This window comes from Artibeus jamaicensis, unplaced genomic scaffold (genome assembly GCF_021234435.1).
Source record: "Artibeus jamaicensis isolate MK-2021 breed Jamaican fruit bat unplaced genomic scaffold, CSHL_Jam_final contig_793, whole genome shotgun sequence".
NCBI lineage: Eukaryota > Metazoa > Chordata > Mammalia > Chiroptera > Phyllostomidae > Artibeus > Artibeus jamaicensis.
In genome coordinates this window covers 8468473-8492046 of record NW_026521975.1, presented here as the reverse complement: position 1 = coordinate 8492046, position 23574 = coordinate 8468473, and the positions used below count along the sequence as shown (strand labels likewise).

Below are 23574 nucleotides of genomic sequence, written 5' to 3'. Positions count from 1 at the left end.
CTTTTTTATCTTCTTTTTCTTAGGTAAGTCCCTTTAACATTTCATATAATAAGGGCTTGGTGATGACGAACTTCTTGAATTTGATCTTATCTGAGAAGCACTTTATCTGTCCTTCCATTCTAAATGAAAGCTTTGCTGGATAGACTAATCTTGGATGTAGGTCCTTGCCTTTCATGACTTGGAATACTTCTTTCCAGCCCCTTCTTGCCTGGAAGGTCTCTTTTGAAAAATCAGCTGACAGTCTGATGGGAACTCCTTTGTAGGTGACTGTCCCCTTAGCTCTTGCTGCTTCTAGGATTCTCTCCTTCATTTTAATCTTGGCTAATGTAATGATGATGTGCCTTGGTGTGTTCCTTCTTGGGTCCAACTTCTTTGGGACTCTCTGAGCTTCCTGGATTTCCTGGAAGTCTATTTCCTTTGCCAAATTGGGGAAGTTCTCTTTTATTATTTGTTCAAATAAGTTTTCCATTTGCTCTTTCTCTTCCCCTTCTGGTACCCCTATAATTCGGATGTTGGAGCATTTAAAAATGTCCTGGAGGTTCCTAAGCCTCTCCTCATTTTTTTGAATTCTTGTTTTTTCATATTTTTGTTTGATCATTTTTTTCTTCCTTCTGGTCCACTCCCTTGATTTGAGTTCCAGTTTCCTTTCCATCACTATTGGTTTCCTATGTATTTCCCTTCATTTCACTTAGTTTAGCCTTCATTTGTTCCTCTAATTTGTGACTAAAATCAACCAGTTCTGTGAGCATCCTGATCACCAGTGTTTCGAACTGTGCATCTGAAAGCTTGGCTATTATCAGCTCTGGGGATTTAAGTTCTTCTTGAGCCATGTTTGGGTCTGTTCATGCCTGTTACATATGAGGAGCAGAGCCTTAGGTGTTCACCAGGGCAGGGCTGCCCAGGTCGCTTGGTTATGACACTGTATGTGAGGGTGGGGTCAGAGAGGGGCAATAGTGGTCCCCTCTGCTGCTTCCCGTTGCTGGGGCCTGCGTGGTCTGTCTCACTGCGCACTCCTTCACTGGTTTATCTGCACGCGAATGTGTGACCACATTCAGCCAGCAGCCTTGCGCCCTCACTGGGTCCGCCGTTGCTACCCCACACCTGGGATCCGCCCACGGCTGCCTGGGTGCCTGGGTTGGGGGATCTTCCCTGCCTGACTCAGCTCAACTGCTGGCTCCGCCCCTCTCACCCGTCTGGCTGAAAGGTTTGTTGTTGTCGGACTTCCGTATAGTTCAATTTTCTGTGTTTTGGCTGCATTTTTTGTTACTAAAACTTTGTTGTCTTTAAACTTGGTTGTGTGAGAAGGCACAGTGTTTCCACCTACGCCTCCGTCTTGGTGGAAGTCTCTTTCCTGAAGAGTTTATAAAGGACTTATGTATTTCCTCCTTAAATGTTCACAGGATTTATAGGCAGAGCCATCCAGAATTAGAGTTTTCTTTTCAAGAAGGTTTGTAATTTTATACTTAATTTTACCAAGTGTCCTTAATAGATGAGAATACTCTATGCCTTTCCAAGTGTTTTCAGAACCATCCCCAAAGTCTTACACAGGAGGTGCGTCCAAGGCACCCACCTTAAAGCTGGGGAAACTGAGGCTCAGTGCTGGCCACATTGCCATACTGCCTCCTTTCTGTCAGGATGGGCGGGGCAGGACAAAATGGTGGCTGAACTACAACCCAGAAAAGACAGCCAACGTCAAACCAGGGAGCCGAAATGACAGGCTTTGCCAAAACAGATATCCATATAGCAACCTGAGTCCAAGGAGAACCACCAATGATTATATTGCCACTTTGTTCAAAGGGGACCAAACCCCAGCTCCCATGAAGAGAGCCAACCACAAGTAAAACCCGCCACATTCCCTGCTTGGGCGCGACTTCCCTGGCCCCACTTTGCGGACCTGAGAACCTCACCCGGGTGTGCAAACCCCAATAAAGCTCTTTACTGCCTAACTTTGTGGCTGATTGCCATTTCTTCCTCGGCGGAGCCTAAGAAAACCTTTCACTTTCCTCTCAGCATTCTCACTCACGACCCACCATGACCTCCTCCCAGATCGAGGCAGCTCCCCTCAAACACCTGAGGGGAGACCGAGGTATAGCTGCTCTCTCTCTCTCTCTCTCTCTCTCTCTCTATCTCTGGCTGTTTCTCTCTCTCTCGCTCACACACACACATGCAAACACATGCAAACAGGTGCCTGGCCACCTGTTTCCAGGGCCTGGCCAATCAGCTGTGTGTTCTATTAGCTGGACTAGGGTTCAGACCTGAACCCATGTGCCTCACTAGACTTTGACTCTGACAGCTGCACGGCTGGAACTGTTATCTTGCTACCCCCAGAGACACCTTGCCAAAGTCAAGACCTAAGGACTAAGAGACCAATTCCTGCTAACAAGACACTGTAACACAGAAGCCCAAACAAAAATACTACTTGGCTCTTAGGGTGATGAGCCAGAACAACTTCATTGTTTTATTAAACTATTGTGGTTTGAGTTTCTTGTCACATACAGTCAGAAAAATTTGCACAAATAAAATCCCCTGACTGAACTCTTTTAAGGCTTGTTGCCTTATTTTATTCAAACAATTGGTAATATATTTTTTAAAAGAAAAAGACTTTCATTTATTATGTGTCAGGTACAGATATTTCATTTGCATTCCAATGATTCTATTAAAACCCCCTTTTGGTGTATCAGGAAACCTCTGCATGGATGTTGAGGAACCTGCCCATGTTCATACTCCTAGAAAAATGACTCGGTCAAGTCTAGCTCTAGACCCTTGGTCTGGACACATGGCTTATTCAAAACAAGGATGAAGGCTTCCCACCCCTACCTGGGCTGCCCACAGGGAGGGGCTGCGCTTCCAGATCTGGGCAGAAGATGGCCTCAACCTCCTCCTCAAACATCCCACTACCATAAATGCTTTTAAAGTGTCACTAACTTTTCTAAAACCGTCTTAAAGGCACTAGGTAAACCAACCATTAGCTGAGAAGTGCTGTATCACTTCCTCTTGCCTCCCAGGTCTGAGCTGCCTCTAAAGCCAGTGACCTGGTTTTGAAAGTGGTTCTGCTACTATGTGTGAGGTCCTTGGTCTCTGGCTGCCCATCTGTGCAGTGGTCATCATTCCTGCCAAAAAGGGTTAAGTTTTTGTTTTTAGAATTAAGTGTGGAATAACATGCAAAGGGATTAGTAGAAATACTGGTTCTGTTATTTTGGTTCCCTCTGCCACACACTCTCTGCAACAGGGGTGTCAAACTCATTTTCGCTGGGGGCCACATCAGCCTCGCAGTTGCCTTCAAAGGGCTGAATGTAATTTTAGGACTGTATAAATGTAACTACTCCTTAACAGTTAAGCGAGAGCTTGGCACTGCCAAGGGGTAGACATAAGGTGCCAGGCCGGATAAAACAAGGTGGGGGACCCACAGGCCTTGTGTTTGCCACCTGTGCTCTACAATATTCCAGGACCCTGTCTCTGGACATGTGCCTCTGGCGGCGGGGCAGCTGCCCAGACACCTGCACCTCTGCCAGCCCTGCCCCACCTTTGGGCCTCTGTCTGGATGCTGCCCTCCTGCATCCAGTCACATCCACGTAACCCTTATATCCTATTCTTATTTTTCCCTTTGAATTGATTCTTCTTAATGGAAACAGTACTTTAAAGGAAACCTTACATCGTTACTGTAAATAGAAAGCTCCTATCATTTGCCATACATCTGCAGTTAACCATAAAACAAGGTGAATCAAAACGATGTTACTTGATTCTGGGAAGGGGTTCTGAGCCTTTTGCCTGCTCTCCCTGAAGACAAGCATATAATTAAAAGGCATTAAGGAAAGGAGAATGATGGTGGCAGGGGCTGGAAGGAGGGGATGAGGAGTTAGCGTTTGATGAGTGCAGAATTTCAGTTAGGGATTAACAGAGTTCTGGAGACAGATGGTGGTGATGGCTGCACGAATGTATGAATGCGCTTAATGCCACTGAACCAATCACTTAAACATGCTTAAGAAAGTAAATTCTATGAAATGTATATTTTAGCACAATTTTTAAAGAAAAAATGTAAACAACATACTGGTACCGGAAGTAAATGCATCTCAAAGAACTCTAAAAGACTGGCATTGAATTCCGAAAGGGTAAAGTTTTAACACCATATAAAGCCCACTGGCACAGAGTATGTCTGGTGCTCTGCGGGGCACCAGTTCCGCACTCTTCTCAACACAGGAACAGGAGCTAAGCAGAGAACAGGGGGCCAGAAAATGACATTCAAAAATGCAAGAGGTGTGAAAAGAATGGGGGGGGGCAGTGGAAGTGAGAGCCCACCCTCCATCTACCTGCAGGGTCCAGCCCGTCCTGGGCAGAGTCAGGGCCTGCAGGCTAGGGCGGAGTGGGGAACTGAGACAGGAAGCAGGAGGTAAACAACCCAGGCACCGGGTCAACTGAAGGCAACACACACTTCAAGGCACTTCCCTCTATGGGTCTCATGAAGTGAGTTGAGCAAGGCCCCACCAGTCCTGCGGAACCAAAGCCGCAAGCAGCCCACAGGGCCGGATGCAAAGGGGAGGGCGAGGCACACACAACCCCGTCCCAGGCTAACCCCACCCAGCTCCTGACCCTGGCAACCCCTCCTGTCTCCTAACCGTAAGCCACAAGATCCCATGTGGCCCGGCCTCTCCCTACTTCTCTAGCCTCACCTCCTAACACCCTTCCCCTCACCAAACCTGCTTTGTTTGTGCTCTTCCAATAAGCTCGGTCCCTCTCCAGGGCCTCTACACTTGCTGTTCACTCCAGCTGGTGCCCACTTAGGTCCCAGTTCAGCTCCAAGGAGGCTTCTCCTGACCACTCTCTCCTGCACTGACCTCCTTCTGCCCTTATCTGCCACAGCACACTGTTACCTCCTCACGACTGTATCGCCCTAAGAAATGTAACCATGTACTTCATCTTAGTTTATCTAAACTCCCACAATCACCTACATGCCCCAGGAAAGCAGGGTCTCATCTGCTTGCTCGCTGTCACATGCCCAGGACCTGGAATGGTGCCTGGCTCATAGTAACAGTCACGAATATTCATCACCTATCTGTTAAGTGAATCCCCAACCCTCATCTGTGAAATATAACTGTCATCATGCTTGTCCCTAGGGCATTCGGGCAGGGTGGTCCTTCCCTGTGAGCACTGTCCTGGGCACTGCAGGTGCTTTGGCATCTTTGCCAGAAATAACACCAAACATGACCCCCAGGAAATGACGCACAACAACGGTTTACCATTCCAAGACCCCTGAAGAAGAGAGCAAAAGAGAGATTGGTCTGGGTATGTAAGGGTGAATAGTGCCTACTAATGGAGAGTCGAGGGAAAAACATTCCGGACCAGGGGAACAAAAGGAGTTATGGGCCAGGGAATGCCCCATGTATGGGTACAGAAGTTGCAAACCGGTGGGCCTCCAGTTGAATTAAACCTTTTTTTTTTTTTTTTGGTTAAGCTTCTACAGCGTAAATTTCTAATTTTAATGTCATAGCCTAATTATCCAGTTTCCCTCAGGTCCTGTCGCCTCACCTGTCCAGCTTCCAACACGTGACTGCCTCTGTCCTGCAGGCTGAGTCCATGAACCCAGCAGAAGGCATGGGGGCCGGATGATGTTACCACTTGGCTCAGTATGTAGAGGGGCCTTCGGAGGAGCCAAAGGAAACCTTCACCTCACCCTCTCTCCCCCACTTTCACCCTGCAAAGCGCTACACTGTGACTAGCTGCTGCTTCCTCTTGCTGGGTCCGGGGGAAGAACCCTCAGAAGTGCATGGCCCGGGGTGGTAATGGACTCTCTGCCCACAGTCGTGGGTCAGCAAGAACTAAGGGACAAGAGGGTCTTTCATGCCCACTGATTCTCAAAGCATCACAGAATACTCCAAGGACAAGCTCCACTGTACAGGGCCCATGCCGCAGAGAGTACTCCCACCTGCCTCCCCCCAAATCCTTATACCTGTGGCTGAGAAGTACCTAGACCATGGTGAAAGGATGCAACCTGGTTCAGGGCCAAGCCTGGTAAATCCAAGTTGCCCCAGCAAGAGTTTCCGGCAAGAGAGAGGAGGAGGAAACATCTGTGCACAGCTTGGTTTTGGGTTTCGTGCACACTGTGTAGGTCCTACCGAGTGCTCTTTACCAGGCAGATGGGGGAGTACTGGTGCTCACAGTTTACCCCTGTAACCTTGTCTAGTCAAACACCCTTAGCCATAGGAGTGCTTCACCCAGAGGCCTGCGAGGCTGCATGCATCCCCCTTCTTCCAGAAGCAGCCAATGGGTAAAAAACTTGGTCTCCCCCATCCAACCACCCTCCCCCTCACCTTCTTCCTCGTACTCCGCACCCAAGGGAGAACAGCCTGTAGTACCATCCAACTCCAGGGGCATCACATGGATTAGCCCAAGGTTAGACTTTCTCAGAGACCACATCTTCACTCATCTTCCCTTCCCACTTCTCAGGAGAGCAGCCTCTTAATAAACCTCACACACTAAATCCTTGTCTCAAGCTCTGCTTCTGGGAAGCCAACCTAAAACACTCACTTTTTCCAAGATAAGGCAGCCCACTGAAGAATCCAGAAACCATGGGACTTACACCGCAAGGAAAAGAATAAGCAGATAATGCAACATCTACCCCACAGAACAGTGCCTAGACACTGAACACTTAGGGAGATTCTGAAACAACATGGAAAAATACTTGGGCTTTCATTTTAGCTGGTGGTTGGAAGAGAAACAGGTTACCAGGTGGCCTAAATATCAGGTTTGTGCTTTGAGGAAAAAAATAAGTCATTAAAAGGTAACCAAAGTGGTGACTGATTGACTATATTACAGTTAAAGAATTATCATCTATTCTTCTTTCTCTCAATTTTCTCTATAATGTCATTTTTTATATAAAGGATACCTTAAAAAGGACCTAATGAAATACGCTTTATGGAGCACTTTCAATAACACAAAATATCAAAAAAAAGAATCAGGAACTTGTTACATAACCACAATGCTGGATAACTGGAGGAATTCACCTAATCTGGCAAATTAGCCAGAGGCCGTAAGCCTCATACAGCATGCCTCTTTGAGGGCAGTTTAGACTGGATGATCGCTATGCCTCCTCTGGCCCTAAAACTGTCCAATTATTGGATGCTATAAAATCGAGAAACAGCGAAAGTAAACATTCTTGGCTCAGGCATGTGGTGATTTCTGTAAACTTGGAGCTTGGCCACAAATTCAAAGAATGAGCAAAAATAACCCCAAGATTCAGGAGCATTGATACTTTTTTATGTTTCATCACAGAGACTTAAAACTGAACTCCTTGGATGCGGACTATATCTTCTTCCCAGGTTTAGATTACCAAAGACATACAGCTTGTCTGCATATTGACTAAGCCAGTAATTTACCGCTGCCATACTGCAAGAATTTCTAAAACGTGCAATACCCCACTCCTTAGGCACACTGACCTCCTTTCCCTTAGATTGTCAAATTTTAAAAAATGACAACGGCGAACACAACAATAGCCATCCATTGTGAATGAATCAAAATTTTACCTATTTTTTGGTCAGATCAGCAAAAATTATAATTTTTGGTGTGCCATAAGAGTTTAGTCATTTGTTCATGTGTGCCATGAGATGAAAAAGGTTAAAAACTGCTGAACTAAACAATAGATGATGAAAATAGGAACAGCATTACTAAAAATTAAAAAAAACACATTTTCAGGATTTAACTGATAGAAGATTTTTCTGTGAAGTTACAGGGAAAATCACAACCACCAAACATCTCTGAGGAGACACATGAGATGAGTACTCACTCACTTTCAATAAACACTATAGGGCAGATGCAAAACAAGTTATTTAATATAGTGCACTTAATGCTTCTCTGATGCATCAGAGACTAAGAATTTTTTTTCTCCTTCCTCATAAGAAGCTGTACAAGTAAATTAAAATCTCCTGGTCCATCAGCTCCTTTCAGAAGAAAATGCAATTAGGTAAAAAGAAAAAAAAAGATTGGTACTTCAGGGGAAAGAAATACAGATATAGAATCTCAAAGGAAGTAGCATACAAATACACCCAAATGGATGTATTCATTTCAAGCCAGCTGTTTTTAATAACCAGCTTCCTCTTTCTTGCCCATATATTAAGAGAACTGACAACTTCAACCAGAGAGTGAGCATGTATCTTCTGCAAAGGATGGACTAACAGCTGGTCTTCCCATACAAGACAAGGCCCTAGACAGGGATACAGAAAACTTCAAGCCACACATGAGCCTCTGAAGCAAGCCAGAAATAAGACCCTGGAGGCACAGAAGACATAAACCCAAAATGAAAATGGCTGACATGGCATGTCCTTAATTTAGGAGGCCAACTTTCAGAAAATAAAAAGGAGCGAGTAAGAAAGAATGCTGCTCTGGGCAACACACTTGCACAGACGAATATTCAAACAAACAAAACACACACACACTTCTCTGTAATGGGATCCGCACCTTGCTGAGCCTCACCTCTAACCCAGCTTTGAGACTGGGAAAGAAAGGGAGGAGCAAAAGTGTATCACGGGGGCTGTCTGGGTGGGGACTGCCTCCTCCATTTCATCTCCGGCAAGCTCTGCCTATGAAGTGTGAGTGGGGACCTCAGTCACACCGAGGGCTGTCTCCTCCCTGCTAGTAGAAACCGCATTCTTTTCCAACTGCATGATGAAAAGGCTGGACCACATCACCCTGCTCAGCCAGGAGCCTAGCCAGGTCTCCCTGATGTGGAGGAGGAACAGAGCCCTCTAGTTTCACTGGTATCTGGTGTTTCTCAGATGATACTCCCTACAGTAAGTGTAGAATTCCTGAGTTCCCCTGGGAAGCCAGGAGGAGGGCGTGGAACAGGATTGAGTTTGAGGCATCAGGGCTGACTCCACTCTGGGAAACCTGGGAGTGAATCACCAACCACTCACTCCCTTGTGTCTCACTTCTTGACTGTCAAATGGATCCCTAATACTTTCTCCTAAAGACCTTTCATCAAAGGTTTATGTTCCTCCCAAAGATGCTGCAGGAATAGGATTTGACTCCCACACATGCCTTACACACTTCTCCACAAACCCAATTCCCACACCAATGTGGTGCCAAGGATGAGTCTACTGTCACAAGACAATCTCACCAAACTTTTGTCTCTTCACTAGAGTTTGGCAGAGCCTTGTCCACCTGCTCCCTGGAGTCAACAAGAAGACTACGGGACGCCAATCCTGAGCCCAGCAGCCCCAGTACCTTCCATTCCCTATGGGGTGAGTCCTGAGAATCTTTGTCCCAGAGTCAGGCCGCCTGGGTGATGCGGATGAGACCCCTCCTACCAAACAAGCCACAAACACGCAGGTCAAGACCAGCCAGGCCCAGGCAGCTCGGTTCCCGCGAGGCGGCGCAGAAACCCGGTGGCGCCATGCGCAGTGGCGGCGACCCGCGTGCACGCAGCCAGGTCACGCTGGACCGCCGCTGAGGCCCCGGGCCCGGGCACCCTGCCGCCTGGCCGCCGCACCTGCTGCGCACGCGCCTGCTAGGGAGCGCCCGACCACCGTGCCGGCCCTCCGGCGCCAGTCCCAGCCCCAGTCCAAAGGTTAAGCGCTCTCAGGCCACGAGGGACTAGCCCGCGCCGCCTCCCCAGCGCTGCGCACCTGCAGCGCGCCCCAGCCTCCCACCACGGGCCGCGGCCGCGCCTCACCAGCGGTAGCAGCCCTCCGAGGCCTCCAGCGTGAAGTTTACGCGCGTGGCCCGCGTGAAGGGCAGCAGCACTTTGGGGATGTTGAGCTTGGCCGCCACTGCGGCGGTGGGGCCCAGCGTCAGCAGCACCGAGAGCTCGAGCAGCAGCCATGGAAACTGCGGTAGCCCCTGGGCAAGCGCCGCCATCCTCGCCCGGCTTCACCTCCCGCGACCCAGTAGCCCGCTTGCTCCCCCTCGCGTCCTCCGTCCCGCCCAAGCGCCCAAGTGCTCCGCCAGCAGGTGAAGAGCGCGGGAGCGAGAGGGGCGGGGCGAGGGCCCGGGCCTCGGGCTACTTCCTGGGCCCTGGCGAGAACAAGGGAGCTGAGCTCCGGGCGACCCCACTCGCAGTAATGCTGGGCGGAGGTAGGCACTGGGGTGCTCGCCTACGACCATGCAGTGCGGGCACGAGACGATGCGCGCTCCCCGGGATCCGGTGGCGGGACGTGGAGCGTGCCTGAGACACCGTAGGTAATAGAAGCTATGGGGCGCGCGCCCGCGTGGGAAGAGCCTGCAGGGGCGCGCTGGCCTGTGAGACACCCTGGACGACGCGGGAAGCCTTAACCAGTTTTCTGGCTTCCAAGTTCACACCTTGTGGTTTCACGCTCTGTGGCTGTACTGCACGTCAATGTGGAGCCTTCCAGCCATTCCCACAGTTGTTCATGGGCTCTGTTCAGCGCCTCTGGGCCTTGGAGGAGCTCAGAGGAGGCTGCCAGTTCCTCCCCTCCCCCGCAACTTCTTTACCTTGAGCTCAGTCAATGGGGAAAAGGACAGGCACCTAGGAAATCTGGGATGGAGAGGGCCAGAGTGCGCTTTATCCAGGTTCCTGCTTTCCAGAAGAGAGACTGGGTTCTTGCAAGGTGAGGAAGACATATGGGAGCACTGAGGGCCCTATGTATGCTTCCTCCCCTGCACAGTCTTGCCAGGAAGTCCTTATGATCCCTATTTCTCCAGGAGGAAACGGAGATTAGGAAGTCCGAAGGTCACTCACCCAGTAAGTCCAGCAATGGGGCTCTCTCATTCTAAAGTCCTTGTTTTATGATTTGCACCCACTCACTGTCTTCCTGAAGCGGTACCGAGGTAACCCAAACAGTAGATTAAGGGTGTTAGCACTCCCAGAGTTCACTCTTACCCTCATCCCGCCGAGAGAGGGTCAGGGGTTGAGGGGGCCAAGGGGACAGTTCAGCATCACTGAATTCATGTGCTCGCGGAAATCCCGGATCTTAAATTCAACCTCTTTATGTTTTGTGGTTTATAGTCGTTTTTTGTAATGAATTGCATGAGGGTGGGTTCAGCAGGCACCAGGTGTACCATTATCTTTAAAGTGTTAATCTGTTGGAGGGAGGGTTCAGCCTAGTGGGTGGTCAGAAAGGAGGCAGGGTGTGCAGGCACAGGCTCAACTTGTGTAGCTTCCAGGAAGTGTGCACTGAATGCCACACTTCCATTGTGTACCAGGAAGGCACACGATGATGCCACCGCCCGACAAGGCTGGGAGAAGCTGGATTTCAATCATGCTCTGGAAGGAGTGACTCCTGAGCTGGTCAAAGACACCTTTACTGGTCTTCAGAGAGGCCCAGATGGGTCTGAGCCTACCCCTCCAGAATCATTGGGCTTTTGGTTGGTGATGAGGGTTTCCTTAGGGTCACCCACAAAGCCAGAAGGTGTGGGTTAGGGGAACCTCTAGACATCTCATGGCTGGGAGATTTTTCCTGGGTGGAACCAGGTGCTCTGGGAGGGGGAATCCCAATGTGTTATCTTCTCTGAAAAAGTGGAAGAGTTGTATGGAAATGTAGCCAGCCCCAGAGGGTTATCTGTGAGGAAATCTTTGTGTTCTTGTACATTTTATTGATTCATTTTACAGTCAGATGGCTTAAATTAAAATGACTCAAAAGGGCTTATAGTGAAAATGATTTCCCCTGGCAGTCCCATCACCAAGTACTTTCTGGTGAACAGTGTTTTCTCCTTGAGTACACTTCTAGAGAAAGTTTATGCACACATAAACACATGTACTTTTAAAAGCCAAGATATAACTCATTATGTTTCAGTTCTGCCCACTTAAATCGGCAAACCAGAAGCCTCACCAAGCAGGTAAATAAGTAAAAGGGACTAAGCAGAACATTAGGGGACTGAAGCACTCTATCTGGCCGACTAGGATCATGAGTCCCTGTGGTCCCATCTTCCCAGATCTTCTAATTATTGAGGAAAAATGAGGAACATGGATTTGCAGGTGAAATATCCTGATCGTAAATAAAGGGGATTAATTTATTAGAAACAAACATATACACTCTTGGATATTTAATCTAGAGAAATGAAAATTCATGTTCACACAGAACCGTGTATGTAAAATGTTCATAGCAGGTTTAGTTGTAATAACCCAAAGCTGAAACAGCACAGAGGTCCTCTAGTGGGTGATAATTAAACACACTGGACACTACTCTACTGAGTAAAGGATGGATCTAATGATATACACAGTAACTCAGCTGCATCTTCAGGGGAGTATGCTGAGTGAAAAAAAAAGCCAGCTTGCAAATGTTATGTACTATACAATTCCATTCAAATAATATTCTTGAAGTGGCAAAATTTTAAGAGAGGGAGAGCAGATGAGAGATTGATGAGGGAAGGCCAGGCCTGTGGAGGTGGGGGTGATGTGTTTATGATGGACAACATGAGAAATCCTTGTGGTGGTAGAAATGCTCTGTACCTTGACTGTGTTGATGTTAGTGTCCTGGTTGTGGTATTGTCCTGTGGGTTTTGCAAGATGTTACCATTAGGGAAATCTGGATAAAACTAGCTCGGCCTAGCTAGCTGAGCCCAGACGACTGGAGGAAGCCAGGATACAGACAGGAATCTGCTCAGCTACGCTAGACTTCTATTTTTCTTCGTGAGAGAGAGTACCTCTGACTGGCCTGGTTTGATGAGAGTGGGCAGGACTGTGTGTTTGTGAGTCTTTCTTTGTTTTTAAATGGAGTGAGATTTAACAGCAGAATTCCGCCATTATTCTAAACCTGTATAACTTTTTAAGAAATAGTTCCTTTCCTTCTTACCAAACTCTGGCATTGAGAGCCACAGTTCTTATTGGCGGCAAGCAAAAATAAAAAATACTTTAAAAACCAGAGTAATAGAACCCAGGAGTTCTGTTACATTCTGGCCTGCAAGGTTTCTTTTGAGAAATCAGCTGACAGTCTTATGGGAGCTCCCATGTAGGTAACCAACTGCTGCTTTTAAGATTCTCTCTTTGTCTTTAACCCTTTGTATTTTAAATATGATGTGTCTTGCTGTGGGCCTCTTTGAATTCATCTTGTCTGGGACTCTATTGAAGATAAAGACATCTTCCTGGGCATGTCTATTTCCTTCACCAAGAAAGGGAAGTTATCTATAATTATTTTTTCAAATAGGTTTTCTTTACATTATTTTTACTGTATTTTTTCCATTATGATTTGTCCCCCTACACCCTCTTCCACCTTCATCTACCTCCCTCCCCTGTGCAATCACCACATTGCTGTCCCTGTCCATGAGTTCTTTCTTTTTCCTTTTTTGCTTGAAACCCTCACAAACCTCTGAGACCTCTCAACCTATCTCTGTCTATGAGTCTGTCTCTATTTTGCCTGTTAGTTTTGCTTTTTTCATTAGATCCCACATGTGAATAAAATCATATGGTAGTTGTGTTTCCCTGACTGGCTTATTTCACTTAGCATAATGTTATACAGGTCCGTCTATGCTGTCACAAAGGGTAAAATTTTCTCCATTTTTATGGCCAAATAATATTCAATTGTGTAAATGTGCCATGGCTATTTTATCCAGTCATCTACTGATGGACACTTGGGTGTCTCCTAAATGTAGACTATTGTAAAGACTGCTACAATGAACATACAGGTTCATGTATCCTTTTGAACTAGTGTTTCGGGGTCTTTGGATAAATCCCCAAAGGTGGAATCACTGGGACATAATGCAGTTCCATTATTAATTTTTTGAGGTAATTCCACACTGTTTTCCACAATGGCTGCATCAATCTGCATTCCAACCAACAGTGCATGAGGGTTCTCTTTTCTCCACATCCTCACCAACACTTGTTGTTGATTTATTGATGATAGGCATTCTAACAGGTATGAGGTAATATCTTGTTGTGGTTTTAATTTGCATTTCTCTGATGATCAGTAACATTGAGCATCTTTTCACATGTCTGTTGGCCATCTGAATATCCCCTTGGAGAAGTGTATGCTCTGGTCCTTTGCCCATTTTTTAATTGGGGTGTTTGGTTTTTTGATGTTGAGTTTTGTAATTTCTTTATAAATTTTGGATATAAACCTCTGGTCAGATGCATTGGCAAATATATTCTCCCATTCAGTGTGTTATCTCTTCATTTTGTTGAGTTTCCTTGCTGTGAAAAACATTTTTATTTTATATAGTCACATTTGTTTATTTTTTTTTGATTCCCTTCCCCAAGGAGATATATTTAAAAAATGTTGCTTGAGAAATGTCTGAGATTTTACTGCATATGTTTTCTTGGGACTTTTGTGGTTTCAAGTATAAATTTAAGTCCTTAATCCACACACAAGTAAAATTTGAATTTATTCTTCTGTCTGGCATAAGAAGGTGATCTAGTTTCAGTTTTCTACACATATCTGTTCAATTTTCCCAACACCATTTTTTGACTGAACTATCTTTAGCCCATTGTATGCTTTTATCTCCTTTGTCAAATACTAATTGACTATAAAGGCATGGGTTTATACCTGGGCTCTCTATTCTGTTCCATTGATTTATGTGTCTGTATGCCAGTACATTGCTGTTGTGATTACTATGGCCTTATAGTGTAGTTTGATAGCAGATAGTGAGATTCCTCCAACTTTGTTCCTTTTTCTCCAGATTGCTGTTGCTATTTGGGGTCTTTTGTGATTCCATATACATTATTGGAATATTTGTGAATATCCCAATATTTCACAAATATTGTGATCTGTGAAATATACCATTGGTATTTTAATAAGAACTGTGTTGAATCTGTAGATTACTTTGGGTAGTATGGACATTTTAATGATGTTACTTTTTCCTATCTGTAAATATGATGCATGCTTCCACTTATTTCTATATTCTTCAATTTATTCCTCAGTGACTTACAATTTTCTGAGTTGTAAGGGTCCATCACTCTCTTTTTCTATAGCCCCTTAAGTACTTCCCTGATGGCTCTTTTATGACAATGCCTGTCTTAGGTTGTCCCTCCCTTGAGGAATCTTACCCATCATTGGCTAACCAGTCATCTGCCCGGGGCCAAGCAGGAAAAGGGGCAGAGGTGGCACCCCTACCAGGAAGATAAGCTTTGTTTCCTTAGTGGCTTATGGTCCTAAGGTTGCTAACAGTTTCTGAAACCAGGCAGGGCAGTTCCCAACAAATATAAATAAATAAATAAATAAATAAATAAATAAATAAATAAATATATATATATATATATATATATATATGTATATTTTGATTGATTATGCTATTACAGTTTTCCCAATGTTTCCCCTTTATACTCACCTGCCCTGCCCCCACAACCCTCCAACAGCCCCCCCTTAGTTCACGTCTATGGCTTGTACATATAAGTTCTTCAAGTCCTCTGTTTCCTATACCATTTTTATCTTTCCCTGTATATTTTATGCCTACTACTTATGCTTCTCCTTCCCTGTACCTTCCCCCCCATTCCTGCCTTCCCCCTGCCAACTGAAATGCCTCCATGTGATGTCCATTTCTCTGATTCTGTTTCTGTCCTGGTTGTTTGCTTAGTTTTTGTTTTCATTGTTCTTTTCTTTTCAGTTCATTTGTTGATAGTTGTGAATTTGTTGTCATTTTACTGTTCATATTTTTTATCTTCTTTTTCTTAGATAAGTCCCTTTAACATTTTATATAATAAGGGCTTGGTGATGATGAACTCCCTTAACTTGACCTTATCTGGAGAGCACTTTATCTGCCCTTCCATTCTGAATGAAAGCTTTGCTGGATATAGCAATCTTGGATGTAGGTCCTTGGATTTCATGACTTGGGATACTTCTTTCCAGCCCCTTTTTGCCTACAAGGTTTCTTCTGAGAAATCAGCTGATAGTCTTATGGGCACTCCTTTGTAGATAACTCTATCCTTTTCTCTTGCTTCTTTTAGGATCCTCTCTTTATATTTAATGTTGGGTAACTTAATGATGATGTGTCTTGGTGTGTTCCTGTTTGGGTCCAACTTCTTTGGGACTCTCTGAGCTTCCTGGATTTCCTGGAAGTCTATTTCCTTCACCAGATTGGGAAACTTTTCCTTCATTATTTGCTCAAATAAGTTTTCAATTTCTTGGTCTTCCTCTTCTCCTTCTGGCACCCCTACAGTTTGGGTATTGTTTCATGTTGTACCAGAGGTTTGTAAGACTCTCTTCACTTTTTTGAATTCTTGTTTCTTCATTTTGTTCTAGTCGGATGTTTATTTTTTTTTCCTTTTGGTCCAAATCATTGCTTTGAGTCCTGCTTTCTTTCCTATCACTGTTGGTTCCCTGAATATTTTGCTTTATTTCACTTTGGGTATCCTTCATTGTTTTTCATTTTTCAACCAAGCTCAATCAGTTCTGTGAACATTTTGATTACCAGGGCTTTAAATTCTCCATCAGGTAGGTTGGCTATCTCCTCATTGCTTAGTTCTCTTTCTGAGGTTTTGCTCTATTCTTTCATTTGGGCCATATTTCTTTGTCTTGGCACACCTGATAAGTTGTAAGGGGGCCGGGCCTTAGGTATTCACCTGGTATTCACCTTAGGTATTCAACCAACCCTCTTTGCTGCACTGTGGCACTGCCTGTGGGGAAGGGGCCAGAGATGGAACAGGGCTGCTCGCATGCTAGTCTAGCGCACTTTCCGATGGACTCTCATGAAAGACTGTGAGTTTCTCCCACTGCAGCAACTGTTGTAGTCCACAGTCAACTCTTGAGTCTCGGGTTCACCTTAAGCCAGCCCTGACTGCCTAGTCTGCCGCCTCACCACGATTTTTCTGAGTTGGCCCACGCGATCCACTGCCTTACCAGTCTGGTTGTTCCTGTCGATTTGTTCTTTAATTTATTTGTTTTTGGAGTTCCATTCAGTTTGATTTTCTGGCGCTTTTGGTTTATTGATTTTAGATTGGTTGTTATCCTCTTTTTGGTTGTGTGAGGAAGTGAAGGGTTCTACTTATACCTCCATCTTGGCTGAAACTCCAAGCTTCTTTATTTCTCCTTCAATTTATAGTATAGCTTGTGGACTTCCATTCAGTATGGTGGCATAGGTAAACATGGCTCTCTTCCTCACACAACCACATAAAAATAACAAGTAAAATATAGAACAACCATCATTCAAAACTATCATAAATTGAGCTGAATGCAAGTCCTATGACTACAGAATTAATAAAGAAAAACACTGACCTGGTAGGAGGGGTGGAGATGAAAATCAGGGTGGTCCCACACCCACATGTGGCAGATAAAATTTGGGAGGGACATCTAAGAAGTGAAGGGTCCCAGGCCCCCCAGCCCAGGATTCCAGTGCCAGGAAGATTCATATCCATAACTTCTGGCTGTAAAAACCAGCCAGGATTGAGGCTGTGGAAAAGAAACTTCTGAAATCCCTGCAAATCCTTTTAAAGGGTCCATGCCCAGACTTACCCAGACTCTGAGCTCCAGTGCCAGGGAAGCAGATTGAAAGGCATCAGAGACAATGAGGAGAAACTGAATTGTCGGACATCAAGGCAAGAGCAGGGGTGCACCGCTCTCCCAGACAGAAGTTCTGGCAGAAACCTTTTCTGAGTGCTCCCCACACAGCCAGCAGGCAGGGACCATATGTAGAACTCCATCAAGTTGGCTCACACTGTTTGCCCCACCCTGTTGATTCCCAGAGCCCTGCTCCACCCAGCTTTGGGGACTACTGAAGCTGTTGGCAGTAGCTTTTCCATATGCATGTCTTGTTTTGGCCCATGCTTCAGATTTTCCTAAATTCTCTCAAACAAGCACTGTAGCTTCAGTGAGTCTTGTACCTCTTACTAAGTTGCCCCAGGCCCTGGACTAACAGCTGATGCTCTTCGTTTATAGATTGGCCTCTTCAGAACACCTCCAAGCCAGGACAAGTAGCAGCCATCTGCAGGTTACTGTGTAGCTAATGCTGTGTGACTCCAGACAGAACACAGGTGGTGGCTGAGCTGGCCCTGGATGTGCCAACAGCAATCAAGGCTCAACTATAACAGGAGGGTGTACACAGCCCACATAGAGGATACTTTGAGTACCCAGCTTGGGGAATATGGGAAGCTGTGTCACTGGATTCTATTAAACAGTTACTGTATTAGGCCACCCAACCAAGCCTGAGAGATGTAGTAGCTCCACTTAATACATAAAAACAAACACAGGAGCTTTGCCAAAATGAACAGACAAAGAAACATGGCCCAAATGAAAGAACAGAACTACAGAAAAATAACTAGACAAAATGGAGAAAAGCAATCTAACAGATGCAGAGTTCAAAACACTGATTATAAGGATGCTCAAGGAATTTAGTGAGGACCTCAGCAGCATAAAAAATACAGTCAGAAATGAAGATTATACTAATTGAAATAAAGAAAAATTTACAGTGAATCCACAGTAGAGTGGATGAAGCCAAGAATCCAATCTCAATTTAAAGCATAAGGAAACAAAAACAACCAATCAGAACAGCAAGAAGAAAATCCAAAATAAAATGTGGATAGTGTAAGGAGCCTGTGGGACAACTTCACAGGTACAAACCTTTGCATCATAGGGTGCTGGGAGGTGAAGAGAAAGAGCAAGAAATTGGAAACCTATCTGAAAAAATAATGAGAGAAAAATTTCCTAACTTGGAGAAGGAAATAAACATACAAGTCCAGGAAGCACAGAGAATCCCAAACAAGATGGACTCAAAGAACCCCACTTTAAGACACATCATAATTAAAATATCAAAGGTGAAAGACATAGAGAATCTTAAAAGCAGCAACAGAAAAGCAGTTAGTTACCTACAAGGGAGCCCTGGTAAGACTCTCAGCTGATTTCTCAAAAGAAGTTTTGCAGGATACAAGGGATTGGCAAGAAATATGCAGAGTGATGAAAAGCAAGGGCCTACAGCCACGATTACTCTACCCAGAAAAGCTATCATTTAGAATCAAAGAACAGATAAAGAATTTCCCAGACCAAGAAGAAGCTAAAGAAGTTCATCATCACAAAACTAGTATTGTATAAAATGTTAAAGTGTGTTCTTTAAGATAAAAAATACTTTCAGAGTATTTATAATTAAGAATAACAAAATGGCAATAAATACATGTCTATCAACAATTGAACCTGAAAATAAATAAATAAACAAACAAGCAGAGAAGAAACAGAATCATAGATACGGAGAAAGTTTTGATGGTTGCCAGATGGGAGAAGGGTCTGGATGATGTGAAAAAGGTGAAGAGATTAAGAAGTACAAATTGGTAGTTACAGAATAATCATGGGGATGTAAAGAACAGCATAGGGAACATATGTATGACCTGTAGACATAGAAAACATTGTACAGATTGCCTGAAGGAGTGGGGGGCTGAGCTAAGGGGGACATAGGGAAAATTTGGGACAACTGTAATAGCATAAGGAATAATTACATTTTTAAAAAAAACTAGCTTTGTAAGTAAAGTAGCCTTGCTTGTAATTCCTTGCTTTACATCACTTTGAATATTTCATGTAAATCCCTTCTGTCCTGAAATGTTTCTGTAGAAAAATTTGAATACAGTCCTATGGGAGCTTCATTACAGGAAACTAACTGCCTTTTTATTGCAGCTTTAAAGATTCTCTCCTTATCTTTAAGTTTTGCTGTTTTAATTATGATGTGTCTAGGTGCGGGCCTCTTTGTGTCCATCTTGTTTGTGTCCAGCTTCCTGGACTTGTGTCTCTTTTTTCACCATGTCAGGGAAGTTTTCGATTATTATTTCTTCAAGTAGGTTATTGATCCCTTGCACTCTTGATGATCCTTCTGGTCCCTCTATGATGTGGATGTTGTTATGCCTCATATTATCCCAGAGATCTCTTAAACCCTCCTCATTTTTTTAAAATTCCCTTTCCATTTTGCTTCTCTGTTTCGGTGTTTTATTCTACCTTGTCTTCTAAATCACTGATTTGATCCCCTGCTTCATCTAACCTCTGTCCACTGAGCACTGAGGATCAGCTGTGCAGGAACTCACCCCACAGAGCAGGACTTATTTCAGTGGGACTCTGGCGCCTGCAGAGTTTGCCCCTTGAGAGTGTTGCTTGTGGAGATGGCTGGGTGGTCATGATTTGATGTGGTTTGGTGCTGCCCACCAGGTTCACTGGCCCTAGGGCCTCCTGGAAAGTGCAGGTTAATGTGGCAGACTCCGGCCCTCAGAGTCCACATGTTGTGACTGAAGATGAAAGCAAACACACAGGCTACAGCAATCCTGTGGGGGAAAAGGGATGGTACAGGTATTCTCTTAAGATGAGTAGTCCTGAGGCTACTCCTCAAGTGGAGAGCACCTTGGCCACTCTCTCAAGAGGAGAGCACACCAACCCTCGCCTGGATAGGCTTTTATTGTTTTTCTCGGGTCTTACATCAAAGAAGCCTTTATTATCTATTACATAGAATATTGTTGTCTACATTTTAGGTACAATCAAGAAAATGAAAATAACAAATGCAGGAGGGAAAAGCAGTGAGCTGATTAGCTCTCTTTTGGGGGAAATTCACACAAGCTTTGGAAACTACCTTGAAGATAGGCAATAAACATCTACTGTTTCAGACCAGGATGATGGAGTTTTAGCAAGAGCAAGACATAACAGTCTGGATGCACTTTCCAGGCCTGATTCCACGGAAAAACCTAGTTTGAGGGTCTGGCTCCTGCCCACCAAATCCCTTCTGTAGATTTTTCATACAGAGCTGAGTCGCATTTGCCTGACCAAAACAAACCAGTTCCCTACAGGTGAAGGTCAGCCATCACCTGTGCTCTGTCCAGGGCCACCCAACATGAGCTATAAAGCAATCTCCAGGTGACTTTTACTTGGTTTGTTTTGTTTTTAACATTTTTTGTTGTTTTTCAAGTACAGTTTTATGCCTTTTTCTCCCACCCCTCCCCATCACCCCAGCTTTCCCAACCTCCCTCCCCTGTTTCCACCCACCTTGTTATTGTCCATGTGTCCTTTATAATTGTTCCTGCAAGCCCTTCACCCTTTTCCCCTATAATCCCCTCACCTCTCCTCTCTGGTCACTGTCAGCCTGTTCTCTATTTCAGTGTCTTTGGTTATATTTTGCTTGCTTGTTCATTTTGTTGATTATGTTCCTGTTAAAGGTTAGATCATATGGTATTTGTCCCTCACTGCCTGGCTCATTTCACTTAGCATAATGCTTTCCAGTTTCATCCATGCTCTTGCAAAGGGTAGTAGCTCCTTCTTTCTTTCTGCTGCATAGAATTCCATTGTGTAAATGTACCATAGATTTTTGATCCATTCATTTACTGATGGGCACTTAGGTTGCATCCAGCACTTAGCTATTGTAAATTGTGCTGCTATGAACATTGGGGTGCATAGGTTCTTTTGGATTGATGTTTTAGGGTTCTTAGAATGTAATCCTAGCAGTGGAATTGCTGGGTCGAAAGGCAATTTCATTTTTAGTTTTCTGAGGAAATCCCATACTGTTTTCCACAGTGGTTCTACCAGTCTGCAATCCAACCAACAGTGCACTAGGATTCTCTTTTCTCCACAACCTCTCTAACACTTGCTTTTTGTTGCTTTGTATATGATGGCCATTCTCAATGGTGTGAGGTGGTATCTCATTGTGGTTTTGGTATGCATCTCTCTGATGGCTAGTGATGCTGAGCATCTCTTCATGTGTCTCTGGGCCCTCTGTACATCCTCCTTGGAAAAGTGTGTGTTCAACTCCTTTACCCATTTTTTAATTGGGTTGCTTGTCTTCTTAGAGTGGAGTCATGTGAGTTCTTCATATATTTTGCAGATTAAACCCTTGTCTGAGGTATCATTGGCATAAAAATCAGAATATTTTATACAAAATCTGGATTTATATTTTTTCTTGAAATAACAGAATTTCTACCAACACTGGGCCCATATTTCTATATGAAAACAATATATTAGAGATCAGTGGCAGCCACCTTGAAAAGGATTTGTGACCTCTTCAGTTTGCCACAATCCCCACCATTCCATATTGTAACCCCAGGCTACTTCAGTTACCTGCCAGTTTCAATTACCATTCAGACCAGTAGGTGTTTGAGTGTATGGCCCTGTCCAGGAGCCATCTATAACTTTTCCTAATGCTTATCCCCCAGCTCTGCCCCTTAGTTGAATTAAATAAAAATCACTTCTTCTCTCAGAGCCTGACTTTTCCAGACTGACAAATGGGACCAACAATTTTCACTTCACTGGGGGTTAATGAAAATATCAAAGAATATCTCTAATATAAAAGCATTTCATAACAACAAAGGATACGTTAGGTATAAATGATTATTCTGATTAGGATGGGATTAGGATATTCAGTTTGTTACATTTGGAGTGTTCTTTCCATCAGAATGAATTATTACATGTAACCAAGAGAGTATACAGGATATAAATAATACTTTGCATCCATATAGCCAAACAAAAATGGAGGTTCAACAGCCTTTCATCACAAAAGCAAAACTTGTGAAGATGGAGGCATAGGTAGATGTCGGGAGCCGACTAACAGCCCTTGACAGTTTGGATGGATGAGATGCATCTGCCCAGCAGAGGCAACTGTGGCTGGATTTCCTGTCTATCTCTCCCTTGCATATTTGTCTTTGTGATTAATAGGTGGTGGGACTTTTAGACACCTGCATTTCAGGTCCAATGATCCGCATAATTCCAATGAAGTTATACAAAACAATTTCTTGGCCAGAGAACAAAGTCCCCCCTAATGAAGTAGCCCCAGAATATCTAAAAGTTGATGGAGTAACAGCCCCTCCTCTACCTTGGACAGGAATATGTATTAATTAGAAGTAGACAAGCAAAGAAACAGGAGAAGCTGGTTAGCTATTACAAACTAAGCATGTAGAAACAATTACCAAGGAGTCAGAGTCCATATTACATAAAGAAACATTTTAGACAGAAAGATAGATAGCTAAGTTAGACATCACAAAGACCTTACAATAAATTTCCTATAGCCTCTGCTCAGTCTAGCGTACCCTTTTGCCCCATGCCAAATCCTAAGAACTTTGATAAACAATAAGACATTCAAACTCTGTACATAGAGCTATTTTAAATTGTCTGATTAATGGTTCTCCTAGTCAAAACAACTTTTGTTTAACATAACTGAAACTATGGAAATTCTTGTACTTTTCCCGGTTACCTCTGTATTGGTTTTTTCTGCTTAACTGATCATGCCATGCACCTGTTCCTTTAATGTTATACAACAATCTCTATAAAAATAAAGGCTAAATCAAATTCTATGAATTCAGTCAGACACACAGAGGCTGGCTGTTCTCCAGCATCCAGTCAGGTGTCTGACTCATCATTCATCGCCTGCACTGTCCATCCTTCGGGGACCCTGAACCCAGCCAGGGCTGGACCCTGGCAGGTACCTACTCTTCACTTCCTCACACAACAAAAAGGACAATAACAATGAACTTGAAAACAAACAAACACCCCAGAACTGTCAGAAAATTGAGTTGTATGGAAGTTTAACAACCAAGGAGTTAAAGAAGAAATATTCGTCATTCAACCATGATCAGAGCAGAATTAAATTACATAGAGATTAAAAGCACAGTTTTAAGGGTCAGTAAGTCCAGGAGCCGGTTCTTTGAAAAGATAAACCAAACCTACAAGCCTTTAAGCAGAGTCATTAAGAAAAAGAGAGGACTCAAATAAACACAATCAGAAATGAAAGAGGACAGATTACAACTGATACCAC

General features: G+C 44.3%; 1 protein-coding gene across 1 annotated transcript in view; it reads right to left on the bottom strand.

Annotated features, from left to right (window-relative positions):
• Positions 1–10064, bottom strand: part of NUP210 (nucleoporin 210) — a 118906-nt gene extending 108842 nt beyond the window's left edge. Inside the window, exon 1 of the mRNA XM_037167396.2 lies at positions 9662–10064. Within this exon, the coding sequence (XP_037023291.2) occupies positions 9662–9846 (185 nt within the window). The 5' untranslated portion in view covers positions 9847–10064. The remainder of the gene's footprint in view (positions 1–9661) is intronic.
• Positions 10065–23574: the final 13510 nt, after the last annotated feature.